Source organism: Chinchilla lanigera, unplaced genomic scaffold (assembly GCF_000276665.1).
Source record: "Chinchilla lanigera isolate Chin_1 unplaced genomic scaffold, ChiLan1.0 scaffold00094, whole genome shotgun sequence".
Classification (NCBI taxonomy): Eukaryota; Metazoa; Chordata; class Mammalia; order Rodentia; family Chinchillidae; genus Chinchilla; species Chinchilla lanigera.
The window spans coordinates 1,315,669-1,328,877 of NW_004955495.1; the positions used below are offsets into that span (position 1 = coordinate 1,315,669).

The following is a 13,209-nucleotide window of genomic DNA, read 5'->3' on the forward strand; positions in this document are numbered from 1 at the left end:
GCTGGGGGTCCTGCACCGTCCGCTCTCCCCGGCGGGCCCACCCTGAGACACAGGCTCTGCCCCTCTGGGCCCTCTGGCAATGACCTCTCCCTGCCTCGGTCTCCTCATCTGCAAAGTGGCTGCGTCTCAGCCCTGGTGGACCTCATATGCATAAAAGGTTTGGGGAGCACCGTATAGGGGTGCATGTGTGTAATTCTAGCTACTCAGGAGACTGAGGCAGGAGGATGGCAAGTTTTGAAGCCAGTATGGGCAGCTGAGTGAGACACTGTCTCAAAAAAATAAAAATAGCTGGGGATGTAGCTCAGCGCACGGCATCTGCCTGGCAAGCACCAAGTCCTGAGTTCAGTTACTAGTACCAAAATAAATAAATACATAGGGCCAGGAGGTAACACAGTGCCAGAGCATTTGTCTAGCAAGGCCAGGGCCTGTCTTCCAGCCTCAGCACTTGGCACTGTGGGGGCCAGAATAGAGGCCCACTGGGGCGGGAGGACAGAGACCCAGAATCAAGTGATTTATTGAACATCTACTACATCCCAGACCCTGTCAAATTAGAATGGCTGGCTGTGGGAAACTGAACATTCTATGGGGTGAGACAGACCAGAGATAGAGAAAGGACCAGAAATACAAATAAGATATCAAGAGGAAAGGGGATCAGGACTCTGGGGGAGGGTAAGTCTAAACAGGGGATTAGACTGATTGGGGAAGGTAACAGTTAAGCACAGATCTGAAGACCAGGAGGGAGGGAATCTTTGGGATCTCTTGCAGAAGAGTTCCTAGCAACAGCATCAGCAAGTGCAAAGGCCCTGAGGCAGCTCAGGGAACAAAGCCAGCATGGCTGGAACAAAATGAGCCAGAGGGAAAGAGGAGGAGGAGAGTGCCTGTGAGCACTTTGCAGTGTCTGCGACCTGATACATGTTTCATAAAAAGGAGCTGCCATTGTTATTATTTGCAACTGATAAATGACCCCTCCAAAGAAAAAACATGAATCCTGGCCTACTGCTGCGAAAACTTCCGTTTATGAGCTTTCGAGTGCAGGCCGCAATGTCCCAAGTCACGTGTTCCCTTAAAGGTAAGGAGACCCGGCTCAGAGAGGAGGGGCCAGCCCACAGCAGCCCCGCAGGAACATGGGGGCCCGGGACTAGAAGACAGGCCTGTCTGATTTCAGACCCCAAGGCTGCTTGGTGCCAGGCCCTCTGACTCAGACAATCTGGGGCTCAGCAGTCCTCTGCCTCCAAGGAAAGTCTACACTCTCTCGAGTGCACTTCCGAGTCCCCTCCGTCCTCCGAAACGTCTCTCGCCGACGGCATCTGTATCCTGCCAGTCCCCATCGATCCTTCCCTTTTTGAAAGTGACTCTCAGTCATTTTCTACTTCTGGGCCGGGGATATAGCTCAGCAGCATAAGCGCCTGCCTGGCAAATGCAAGGTCCTGAGTTCGATTCCCGGCACAAAAAAAAAAATGAATCCCATTTCCTACTTCTGCCTCCACCCCCAGCTCGCAGTAGCCTCTCTAAATGTCTGTATCTCCCTGCAAGGTGTTGTCCTGTGCCTGTCCCTTTTCATTCTGCACTCTATACCCAGTACCATCACACGCACGCCTAGTTTTGGTTCCTGCCTCAGGACCTTTGCACTTGCTTTCTTCTACCCAGGACAATTTCACCGCTGATGGCCACATGCTTTGTTCTTTGACTTTATGTCTCTGCTCTATGTCTTTGTGTGGGTCAGCGTTGTGCCCTGCCCTTGTCCAGAAAACTGCATTTCCCAGGGAGCTGTGTGTACTGGCATCCTGCCAGGCTGTCCAATGGGAGGGGCTGGAGGGAGCCTGGAGACTGGGGAGGAAGGGAAAAGCCAGAGTAGCTCTGCACTCCGCTGCGGCGGGGAGAGTTTCTGACTGTGTCCCGCACGTCTTATTGGGTTGCCCCTTTGCTCTACCCCTTCATCTGCTGTGGCTGATTGCCAGGTTCCCTGACCATCCTATTTAGCTTCTCAACTCTTCCATCCCCTACTTAACCAATCCCCTGTATTAAATTCTCTTTTGCTGAAATACCTGGTTCATCTCCCTATGTTTCCCAGGCAGGACTTGAACCTGGATCCTCCTGCTTCAGCCTCTCAGTACTGGGGAAAAAAAAAAAGTGGTCCGTCTCCCTGACTAGACTTTGAGTGAAACGGCCATCCTTTTATTCTTCCTTTGTCAGTTCTAGGGACCAAATGCAGGGTCCCGTATATGCTAAGCATGTGCTGTACCACTGAGCTACACCCTAGGCCCAACAAACTGGTTTTAGCTGGGTGTGGTGGCATGCACCTGTAATCACAGTGCTCTGGAAGGCTGAGGCAGGAGGTCACAAGTTTGAGCCCAGCTTGGGAAACTAGTGAGAGCCTATCTCAGAATAAAAACACACCACACCCACTAGCATGGGATTGATATAAAAGATAGTAGCAAGTACTGGTGAGGGTGCAGAGAAACGAGCCCATATATACTGCTAGCTATACTAATATTGGTTTTTTTTGTTTTTTGTTTTTTTGCAACAGGATCTCACTGTGTAGTTCAGGCTGGTCTTAAACTCACTGTGTAGCCCAGGCTGGCCTTGAACTCAAACCAATCCTCCTGCCTCAGCCTCTTGAGTGCTGGGATTACAGGCATGCACCACTATGCCTGGCAAGAATATTATTAATAACTAGGAACAGTAAATTTTGCAACAACTTTGAGAAACAACTTAGTAATTTTTATTTTTTATTTATTTATTTATTTTTTGAGATAGGGTCTTGATATGCAGTTCAGGCTGACCCTGAGCTCATTTGTAGCCCAGGCTGGTCTCAAACTTGTAACGATCCTCTTGCCTTAGCCTCCCGAGTGCTGGGATTACAGAGGCACGCCACTATGCCCAGTTTACAATTTAGTAACTCTTACGAAGTTAAAGAGAAATTTGCCATAAGATCCAACAATTCCAGCCAGAGGCTGAGGCAGGAGGATCACCATGAGTTTGAGGCCTCCTTGGGCTATGTAGTGGCCAGCCCAAAATACATAGTAAGACCCTGTCTCAAAACAAAAACAAAAAAAACAAGGGCTGGGGGATACAGCTCAGTGACACAGCACCTGCCTGCCAAGCGCAAGGTTGTAAGTTTGAGTCCCGGTACAAAAAAAAAAAAAGACAAAACCCCTACAATTCCATCTACCAAAGAGAAACAAAAGCATTTGTCCAAGGAAAGATATGTACATGAATATTCACAGGGGCATTTTTCATAATGGATGAAACCAAATGCAAATCACCAGCTGGGTGGATGAACCAACTATGTTCCATCAATACAATGGAATGCTTTCAGCCATAAAAAGGACAGAACTATTGATATATGCTACGGCGTGGATGAACCTCAAAAATATTTTGCTAAGTAAAAGAAGCCAGACAGAAAAGGTCGCGTATTTTATGATTGCATTTATACAAAATGCCCAGAAAAGGGAAATCAATAGACACAGAAAATAGATTAGTGATTGTCTGGAACTGGGACTGGCAGCGGGGACAGAATGTAAATAAGGGAACCTAGGAGAGGACGTCCTAAAGCTGGGTTGGGGTGCAGCTTGTGTAACTGCAAAATGTGAAAAATCATTGAATCACACAATTACACAAGTGGATTTTATAGCATTTAAACCTTACCTCCATGAAGTGTTTCATTTTGCTCTGCTTTGCTTTGCTTTGCTTTGTTTTGTTTGAGACAGGTTCTCATTATGTAGTTCAGGCTGGCCTTGAACTCACTATGTAGCCCAGGCTGGCTTGGAACTCTCGGCGATCCTCCTGCCTCAGCCTCCTGAATGCTAGGATTACAGGCATGCACCACAACCCAGCTTTGTGAACCTATTAAAGAAGAAGGAACATCCTTACACTTTGCCTGTCAGCTCCTCTTTGAAAATAAGTGCCTCCTTCAACACTAAAGGGTGCCTGCTTCTGCCAAGTCCTGGCTGTGAGACACCCATAGTCAGAAACTAGATTATCTCCTTTAACTCTTCCTCCTCCCTCCCGACTCCTTGATCCAAACTGGCACGGAAGCCAGCTGATCCCGATGCAGAAATAGCTCCACAAAGTGTCCCCTCCTCTGTCACTGTCACTCCAAGCATCATGCTGTGAACCACTGAAAAAAATGGGTTTTTTTCACTCACTGAAAATTCCCAGGGGGGTAAATTCATAACTGTCAGAATAATATCAATAATTGCTAAGGTGTATTAAGTATTTATCATGTGCCAGGCACAATCTGCAGCAAGACACATAGCAACTCGTTTAACCCTCAGAATACCACCGGACAGTGAGGAGGATTATAATTCCCATTTTTTAAACGAGGAAACTCAGGCAAGAGATGCTAAGAAACTTCTCCACATGGGCTGGGGATTTAGCTCAGCAGCAAAGCGCCTGCCTGGAAAGCGCAAGGTCGTGAGTTCGGCTCCCGGTACCGGAGAAAAACAAAAACAAAAACAAAAAAAAAAGAAACTTCTCCACAGGCAGCCAGGATTCAATACCAGAGTCTCCAGAAGGCTGAGTCATTTGGACCAGTTCACAGTGGGAGAATGATCCCTGCCTCACGCCATATAGAGAGATTAATTCTGGATGGATTGCGCATCTAAATGTGAAAGATCAACAGTAAAACTTTGAGAAGAAAACACAGAAGATTGTCATTACTGTAGGATAGGCAGAGATTTCTAAAACAGGGCCCTAACAACCACTAACTATGAAAGGAAGAATTATGATTTGAACTGTGTCAAAATTAAGAAATTTTACTGGGTGCAGTGGTGCACACCTGTAATCCTAGCTAGTTGGGAGCTGGGGCAGGAGGATCCCAAGCTCCAGCCCAGCCTTAATGACTTCCTGAGACCCTTTCTCGAAATGAAAGAATAAAAAAGGGCTGGGGGTGTAGCTCAGGGCAAAGATCCTGGGTTGAATTCATAGTACCAAAAAAAAAAAAAAAAAAGAAAAGAAAATGGAGACCGGATAACAGAGAAGAGAGCTTGAAACAGACATTTAACAAAAGGGGCTCTCCAGGTGGTCAGTGAAGTGTTTAAAAAGACGTAACATTAATTATAATCATCAGAAAACAGAAAATAAAGGCACAGTGTAGTCGGCAGTGGTGGTGCACATCCATGATCCTGGTACCTTGGAGGCTGAGGCAGGAGGATCAGCATGAGTTTGAGGCAAGCCTGGGTTACATAGTGAGTTTAATTGGCCAAACTACATAGCGAGACCCTCTCTCAAAGAAAACAAAATATAATTTTTTTTAAAAAGATATAAAAAATAGGAAGGTGGGTGCCAGGGGCTGGAGGGAGGGGGAATGGGAAGTTTTGCATAGGAAGAGTTCCAGGGATAGGCTCCACAATAGTTTGAGTTTTCCTAACATTACTGAACTGTATACTCATGTGTATGTGTGGTACTACCAGGGCCTTTGCACTGAGCTACCATCCCAGCCCTTTTTCTATTTTGAGACAGGGTCTCACTAAGTCACTAAATTTCCCAGGCTGGGCTTGAACTCATGGTCCTCCTGTCTCAGCTTCCCAGAGTGCTGGAATTACAGGCATGCACAGCCACACCTGGCCTGAACTGAACACTTAAAAACAGTTAAAATGGTACATTTGATACTACCTGGTTACCTCTGATTTTTATTTATTTATTTATTTATTTATTTGTCTTTTTGAGAACCGCTATGCAGTTCAGGCTGTCCTCAAACTCTCAGCAATCCTCCTGCCTCAGCCTTCCGAGTGCTGGCATTACAGACGTGCGCTACCATGCCCAGCAAAAAAATTGTTTTTTAAACAGCAAAAGGAATTGAACCCGAGGTCTTGTACTTGCCAGGCAAACACTCTACCACTGAGCTACATCTTCTGCCTTTTCAATTTTACTTTGAGACAAGGTCTCATTAAATTCCCCACGCTGGACTTAAACTCATGATCCTCCTGCCTCAGCCTCCCAAGTAGCTATGATTACAGGTGCGACCCACGGTGCGTGGCTAAAATTTTTAAAAACTTTTCCTTTAAACACACACAGACAAATACACAAACGTTTCTATAACTCTTTACAGGCAACTCAGTAAATTCTAAAGCCCTTAACCCAGCATTCAGGGCCCTGCAGTCAGATAACAACCCCTCCCCTTCCAAGCTCACCTCCTCCAAGGGCACCCTGGACTGCACCCTCCGTCTGTTCCCAGAATCCACCGCAAGCTTCCGGCCAGTCGTAAGCCTGGCCGCCGGCTTTCGCTTCGACTGCCGGTGCTCCGTGCCTCCCTCGTGCATCCTTCAGGGCCAATTGAGAAGCTGCCTCCCCGGAAGCCTGCTTGACTCCTGACATTTTGCAAATTAAACCACTTGTCTGTTGCATCTGTCTCTGGACTTGTGGACTCAGAGCCACTCCACAGCAGGCAAGCTAGGCCACGTCTCCGCACGTCCCCAGAGCCTTACTCGGCGTCTTTTCTCCCTTCCTTCCCTCTGTCTCCCCTCCCTTCCTTTCTTCCTTCCTTCCTTCCTTCCTTCCTTCCTCCCTCCCTCCCTCCCTCCTTCTCTGTCTCTCTTTTCCTTTCTCTGTGTGTGTGGTATTGGGGATTGAACCCAGGGGCATTCTACCCCTGACCTCCACCCCCAGCTCTTTCTATTTATTATTTTGTGACAGGACCTCACTATTCCAGACTGGCCTGGAACTTGCAATCCTCCTGCCTCAGCCTCCTACGGTGGTGGGATGGCAGATGCGCACTACCACACTGGGCTCAGTGTCTTTTTCATGGGAATTACTGGAGAAATGAGAAACAGAACCCTAGCTCATCTTGCACTTGCCGTTACGTTTCTTGACACTAACTGGAGCTCCCGTTGGGCTTAAAAGATGAGGATCAGTCAAGTGTGATCGTGCACTCTGGGAGGCTGAGGCAGGAGGATTTCAATTTGAGCCTGGCCTGGGCAGTATAGCGACTTAGCAAGAGCCTGTCTCAAAATAAAAAAAAGGCTGGGATGCGGCTCCCTGCAAAGGTCTTGGATTCAATTCCCAGTACCACAAAAAACAAAGAGGTGCTAATTGCCATTTCGCCCCATGGCCCCCACTGACCCTGTCCTTTGGTTTCTTTGCAGTAGCGCCTGTTTTCCCACCCGCTAAGGGACTTAGATGCTAGTTGCCCAGGTTCACAGCACCGGCTGCGAGGATGCGACAGCGCGAGGCAAGTGGATTCCCAGTGTCCGCGCTGTGAGGGTCTCCGTCCCTCCGGAGCCTCCTTCGCTCCAGGAGGGGCTCGAAGGTGACGTCAGGCACTGGGGGCGTGGCCTGCGCGGGTCCCCTCATCCCCAGCCCTCCTCCCGCTCTGCTTCGGGTAGGTCGGGAGCCATGCGGCCAGCAGCTTTCCTCCGCCTAGACCCCCACCCCACGCCCCGCTGCCCACCATGCAAGGACTAGAACTTCAAATAAACCTCTCCTCCTTCAAGTTGCCAAGGTCGGGTATTTTGACCCCGCCACAAGGAAAGTGACTAAGAAAGATCTGCACCAGCAGACCTCAGGGGATCTATCCCGTCTACTTTCTGCTTATTCCTGCTTGCTGCTGTTGTTTTGTTGAGACAGGATCTCCCTGTGTAGCTCAGGCTGGCCTTCAACTCTCTATGCAGCGCAGGCTGACCTCCAACTACTGGGAATCCTCCTGCCTCTGCCTCCCCAGTGCTGGGATGACAGGCATGTGCCACCAGCCCAGCTGTTCATGCCTGCTTCTTCCTAAGTTTGTGGATGCCTGAAGTTGACAGATCTTCTGGTCTCCCATCCTGGGTTTGCTGTTGTTGCTGTTTTGTTTTTGTTTCTGAGACAGTGTCTCTGTAGCCCAGGCTGCCCTTGAACTCACAGTGATCCTCCTGCCTCAGCCTGTGCCGCCTGCACCACCAGTCAATGGGGGAAGTATCAGTGGGGGGTGAACACATGCAGTGCTTTGCTCCCTACAAGTGAAAGTGAAATCTGCTCCCATCAGGACACCCTCTTCCCTACCACAGCCACGCTCACCCCCTCCAGGGAGTTAAATCTTCCACTCCATCCCTTCACAGATCAACTGCCTCGTGGCCCTTGGGGTGCCTCACGCTCAAAACACAGAGGGCTCTCAGTGAATTTTCTCCAAATGAATTCGCAAATGCACGAAGAAATGAAACACACACCTGTATCAGCATCATCGCGGGGTACGTCGTATGTCCCTGCACCCAGCTTAACCTCTGTATTGCCAGAACCCACATCCACAGATTCAACCAACCACAGATCCAAAAAAAAAAATGTTGTTTTGTGGTAGCAGTAGGGATGGAACCCAAGGCCTTCGTACTGAGCTTTTCTATTTCTTATTTTGAGACAAGGTCTTGCTATGTTGCTAACTTGCTCAGGCTGGACTCAAACTTGCAGTCCTCCTGCCTCAGCATCCCTGAGTGCTGGGATGACAGGCATGTGCCACTACACCCAGCTACAAAAATATTATATAAGCTATTTTTTACTGTTATTCCCTAAATGATACAGTAGAGCAACTCTTTACATAATGGTGGCATTGCCAGGTGTGGTGGCGCACGCCTGTAATCCCAGCACTTGGGAGGCTGAGGCAGGAGGATCGTTGCGAGTTCGAGACCACCCCGGACTACAAAGTGAACTCAAGGCCAGCCTGAACTACATAGCGAGACCCTATCCCAAAAACACACACAGGGGCTGGGGACTTAGCTCAGCGGCACAGCGCCTGCCAGGCAAGCGCAAGGTCATGAGTTGGATTCCCGGTACCGGAAAAAAAAAAAAAAAAAAAAAAAAAAAAAAACAAAAAAAAAAAAAAAAAAAGACATACTGGTGGCATTAAATGAGTTACTCTAAGTTATCTAGGGATGATTTAGTCTATGGGAGGATGCAGTGGAATCTGTGCAAACACCACACGTTTTACACGAGGGAGCGCGCATGGCAGAGGTGGTATCCATAGGGGGTCCCTGTGTGCCGCTCCTGCGGACACCGAGACACATCAGCACACACATAGACACCACCGTCACACTCCGGGGGAGGGGCGGGGTTAAAGCGCAGCGAACTGCGCAGCGGAGGCAGAGTCGAGTCCCACTTTTACTTAAAATTTTGATATTTTGCTCATCCTAGACTTTGGCATGAATTTTGATTTTCTTAAAATATTGCATTAAATAGTATTTATCTCGGCCATCCCCTTAAATTCTGAGCTCGAACTGAATGCATTGCTTGTGTTCCCTCGCCGGAGGAAACGGACACACACACACACACACACACACACACACACGCAAGCGCACACTCTTCACACCTTCATGCACAACCCTTGCACAACCCCAATTTCACCACTAGGTGTCACTCCAGCTCCTTAGTCTTAGGCCCAGTCCCGACCTGGCTCCTTTCCTAAACTACTCTGGAAATCTAAAATTTCTCTTTTACTTCCCTGCACCTGGGACTGCGTGTTCTAAAGGAATCCGAGTAGACCAGCACCTTAACCCTAAACAGTGATGCCCTATAATAGAAGTTGAGGTAGACGTAAACAAGATGGGTTTTCTTTTGTTTGGATTTTGAAACTGAGTCTCACTATGTAGTCCAGGCTTAGCCTTGCGCTCCCCGCGATCCTCCTGCCTTGGCCTCCTGAGCGATGGAGTGACAGATGTAGCACACCTCACCTGGTTTTAGCTTTTTCAGGGCATACAGAAAAAGACAGTTAATGCAGGTCTCAGTCTCCCTAATCTCAGGCACGTCCTGGAGCTCATGGCGTGTATCTCCCACACATGAGAAGGCACAACGGTATAAGAATCTCTCGGCGTGAGAAGGACAGGGGCGTTGTGCACATGTGTGGGGTCCAGTCCTTCGTGCGCGCATGCAACAGGTACGCGACAAGCACCTACTGTGTGCCAGGCCATGTTCTCAGCGCCGAGGAGATAACAGGGCCTGCCAGGGAGCCACCATTCTAGCAGGGAGACAGTGACGGAGCAGACAGATGGTGGAGCGGTAACGAAAACACCAGAGAGGCAGAGCTCCCCGTCGCGGTGGGAGAGACTGTTGCACTGGCTGGCCCGGGCAGGCTTCTGGAAGGAGGTGACGTTCAAACAGGAAGAAGACAGGGAGAGACTCAAGTCCAGGACAGGCAGTGGCTGGAGCAAAGGCCCTGGCGCATGTGATCCGATCTGAATTATTCCTCCCATCCTATGGTGATTCCAGAAAAGAGTTGACTCCAAACACAGGGCTAAAGATACAGCGAGATTTTAGGGAGGAATTCCCAGGGGTCTAAGCAAGGACCTCTTCCCCATGCGGAGGATGGGAGGGAGGCTTAGAGATGTCAGGCTCTCTGGCAGGTCCAGCTCATTCACAGAACATCTGGGTCATCCGGGACAAACCCTGAGACAAGCCCTGCCTGTGACAGGTCCCATTTCCTGCTTTCCAGTCACCCCCAAGCTCTTGCCTGCAGTGCACCAGTTCCTAGGTGGTTTCTCCCCTCCAGCTTTCTCTGGCCTCATCTAACCCCAGGGCCTTTGCACTTGCTGTTTCTTCTCCCAGACCCAGGGCTCCTCTTGCCGCAACTGTCACTTCTTGGAGGCACCTCCCTGGCGGTGCCTGCTCCCATGGCCCCCACCTCCTCCACACACCATCGTCCAGAAACCTCCTCCTCTTTGGATTCTTCGTGCCATTTGCACGGTATTATATATTTATGCAGTTGTTGAATTGTATTCTATATTTATTGGGTTTTTGTCTGTCTCCTCTGCCAGGTCAGCCCCAGGAGGACAGGGATCTGATGAGTGGGTTGGAGGCAGTATCTCCAGTCTTAATCCTATCTGTTGACTGAAAGGATGAGTAAATGTCTAAAAGGGCCACATGGTGAGGCCCAGGGTCCATCGGGGACCCGGAAGGGGTCTGTGGGACGCGGCAGAGGGAGCAGAGGGGCCAGAGCATCTTCACCCCGGACCCTTCCCTCGCCTGGGCACCAGGCGGGCTGCACTTAGCAGGGGCTGAGCCTTGTTCTACCACCATAGAGTGCTCCCTAGTGGCCTTCTTAGGCACTGCAGCCAGTGTCAGGACTCCACCAACCCGGATCCAACTGCTTACCCTATCTCAGCCCCGCCCACTAGCTGCTTTGCCCCGCCCTCCTTGAGCCCTCAGCATTCCCGCCCCGGGGCAGTTTTCAGGGCATCCTCGCCTCCAGGGAGACGCAGGTTAGCCCCGCCCCCCAGCAACTCCCCTCAACCCTGGCGTCCAGGTCAGCCCCAGAAGAGCAGGCTCAGATCCGAGTACCTGGCACCCCTCCAACCCTGGGGCAAGGACCGGAAACCTAGAGGGATCCCCAGGTGGGAATTCCAAGGATCCTTCTTAGAAACCAAATTCAACTTCATTTCTTTTTTTTCCAACAGTTTTTTCGACATGCACCTCTTTTGGTCTCTTGTCGCGTCCGTCTGTCTGTCTGCTTCTCTCCGGTGCACATATCAATTGCATACCTACTGTGTGCGTTCTGACTCCAGGTGATAGCACATAAATGCCAGGGTGGGGTCTCCACAGCCTCTGCTGGTGGAAGCCCTCCTCCTCGACTAACTTCCATCGCCCCCAAGGAGTGCGTACAGCCTCTGTCTGAATCCGTCTCTTCAGGAAAGGGAAGCCTCTGATGGCTCTTCGAGTTTCCTACCTGAAAACCCTGCCTAGTGATGTCTACACAGGCGTCGTCCACACCCATGGGGTAGATGATTTAACGGGAGGTGAGTTGCTGGACTGCCTGTGTTCAGCCCTGTCTCTCCCGAAAGGTCGCGCTTGAGCACCTGACTTAACTTTTCTGCGCCTGGTCCCCATCTCTTAAAAGCACCCACCGGTAGGGCAGAGAGCAGTACATGCTTGTGTGCATGCTATGCGCTTGAAACATCTCCCTGCGCCTCAGAAACGCTTAATGAATGTTCATCGTTATTAGCATTATTATTTTCTTTTCGATCCCAGCTTCCGTCCACAGACCTGAGAACTTGGGGGAACATTCCCACCCAAAGATGGAGGAGGAAAGATTTCTCAGTAGCTGAAGACATCCCGGACCCTCTGCATTCTGAACCCTCCCCAAGCCTGCCCAAACGATTGGGGTGCTATAGGGAGACAGACGAGCTTCTCTGAGAATGTGAATGAGGTGTTCGAGAAGCCAATGCACGCCCGTGTGCAAGTGCATGGATGCGCACGTTTTTGCACACACAACCCCACCTCCTCCACATGCCCTTTCCAAATGATGTACTGGGGGGGCACAGGAAGACACACGGGCACCTCGAAGCTCTGACGCCGGCAGACATCTGGTCACGCACGTTCTTTGTACAACACCCAGGCGTTTAGACACAGGCACGGGGACACTGCCACACACGCCTTCCGCTGCACAGACAGCACCACACTAACACGGTGCTCACCGGGCGTCACACCACCGGTCACACACACAGCCACACCAACCCTTGGGTCAAAGCCACCCACTGGCACACACAGGCTCAGCCTCACGTACCAACACCCTCTCCCAGTCACACCCCAACTCACTCGCAGTTGGACAAACACCTGCACACACACACTCGCACACCCCCGTCACACCCAGCCGACACACAAAGACACTCGCGTCGATCCTGCCCCCCCAGCACCTCGCACTCGTCCCCATCTGTCACTCACACGTGAGTCCCGCCCCTCTCCCCACTCTGGGGGCGCAGGTCAGGAATGATTGGGAGGTGAGAACCCGAGCACCCTGACCATGAGAGGAGGTGAAAGGTCAACGACACCCCCAAAACGTGCTGAAGTTTCCCCCCAACCCTATTCAGCTCCAGCGAAATGATGGCGGGGTGTGGGCTCCGGGGTCACGGAGGGGTTAAGAACCCCGAAGCAGGATCGTGCTGCGCCCCCAAACCATCCTAGCTGGAGGCTGCACGCGAAGCGCCCCTCCTTTCCACCAGGTCGCCGTGGGGGTCGCAGCCCCTCCCCCGCTGCGACCCCCCCGCCCCTCGGCACCCTGCAACTCCAGGGGGCGAGGGAGCCGCGTGCACCCCCAAACCTCGTTTCCCCGGGACCCCTCTGCGCCCGCGGCCCCTGCAGCAGCCCTCCCGCGCCTGCACCTGCCTGCGGGGCCCCTACCTGTCCGGCGAGGCCTGGGCACATCAGCAGCGGGAGCAGCAGCACAAGCGGGGGGACCGTGAGCGGCCACATGACGCGCCCCCGGCCCGGCCTTCCGTCCCCCCACCCTCCCTAGCGGCGTCTCGGCGCGGGACCGCC

The 13,209-nt window shown here is 51.1% G+C and overlaps 1 protein-coding gene across 2 annotated transcripts in view; it reads right to left on the reverse strand.

Annotated features, from left to right (window-relative positions):
* Positions 1–13,209, reverse strand: part of Olfm2 (olfactomedin 2) — a 64,047-nt gene extending 50,838 nt beyond the window's left edge. Inside the window, exon 1 of one of the 2 annotated variants that reach the window (XM_005405577.2) lies at positions 13,072–13,209. In XM_005405577.2, the coding sequence (XP_005405634.1) occupies positions 13,072–13,143 (72 nt within the window). In that variant the 5' untranslated portion in view covers positions 13,144–13,209. Of the gene's footprint in view, positions 1–3,648; positions 3,670–13,071 lie in introns of those variants that run through there. The other variant, XM_013505370.1, reaches the window with a different exon arrangement.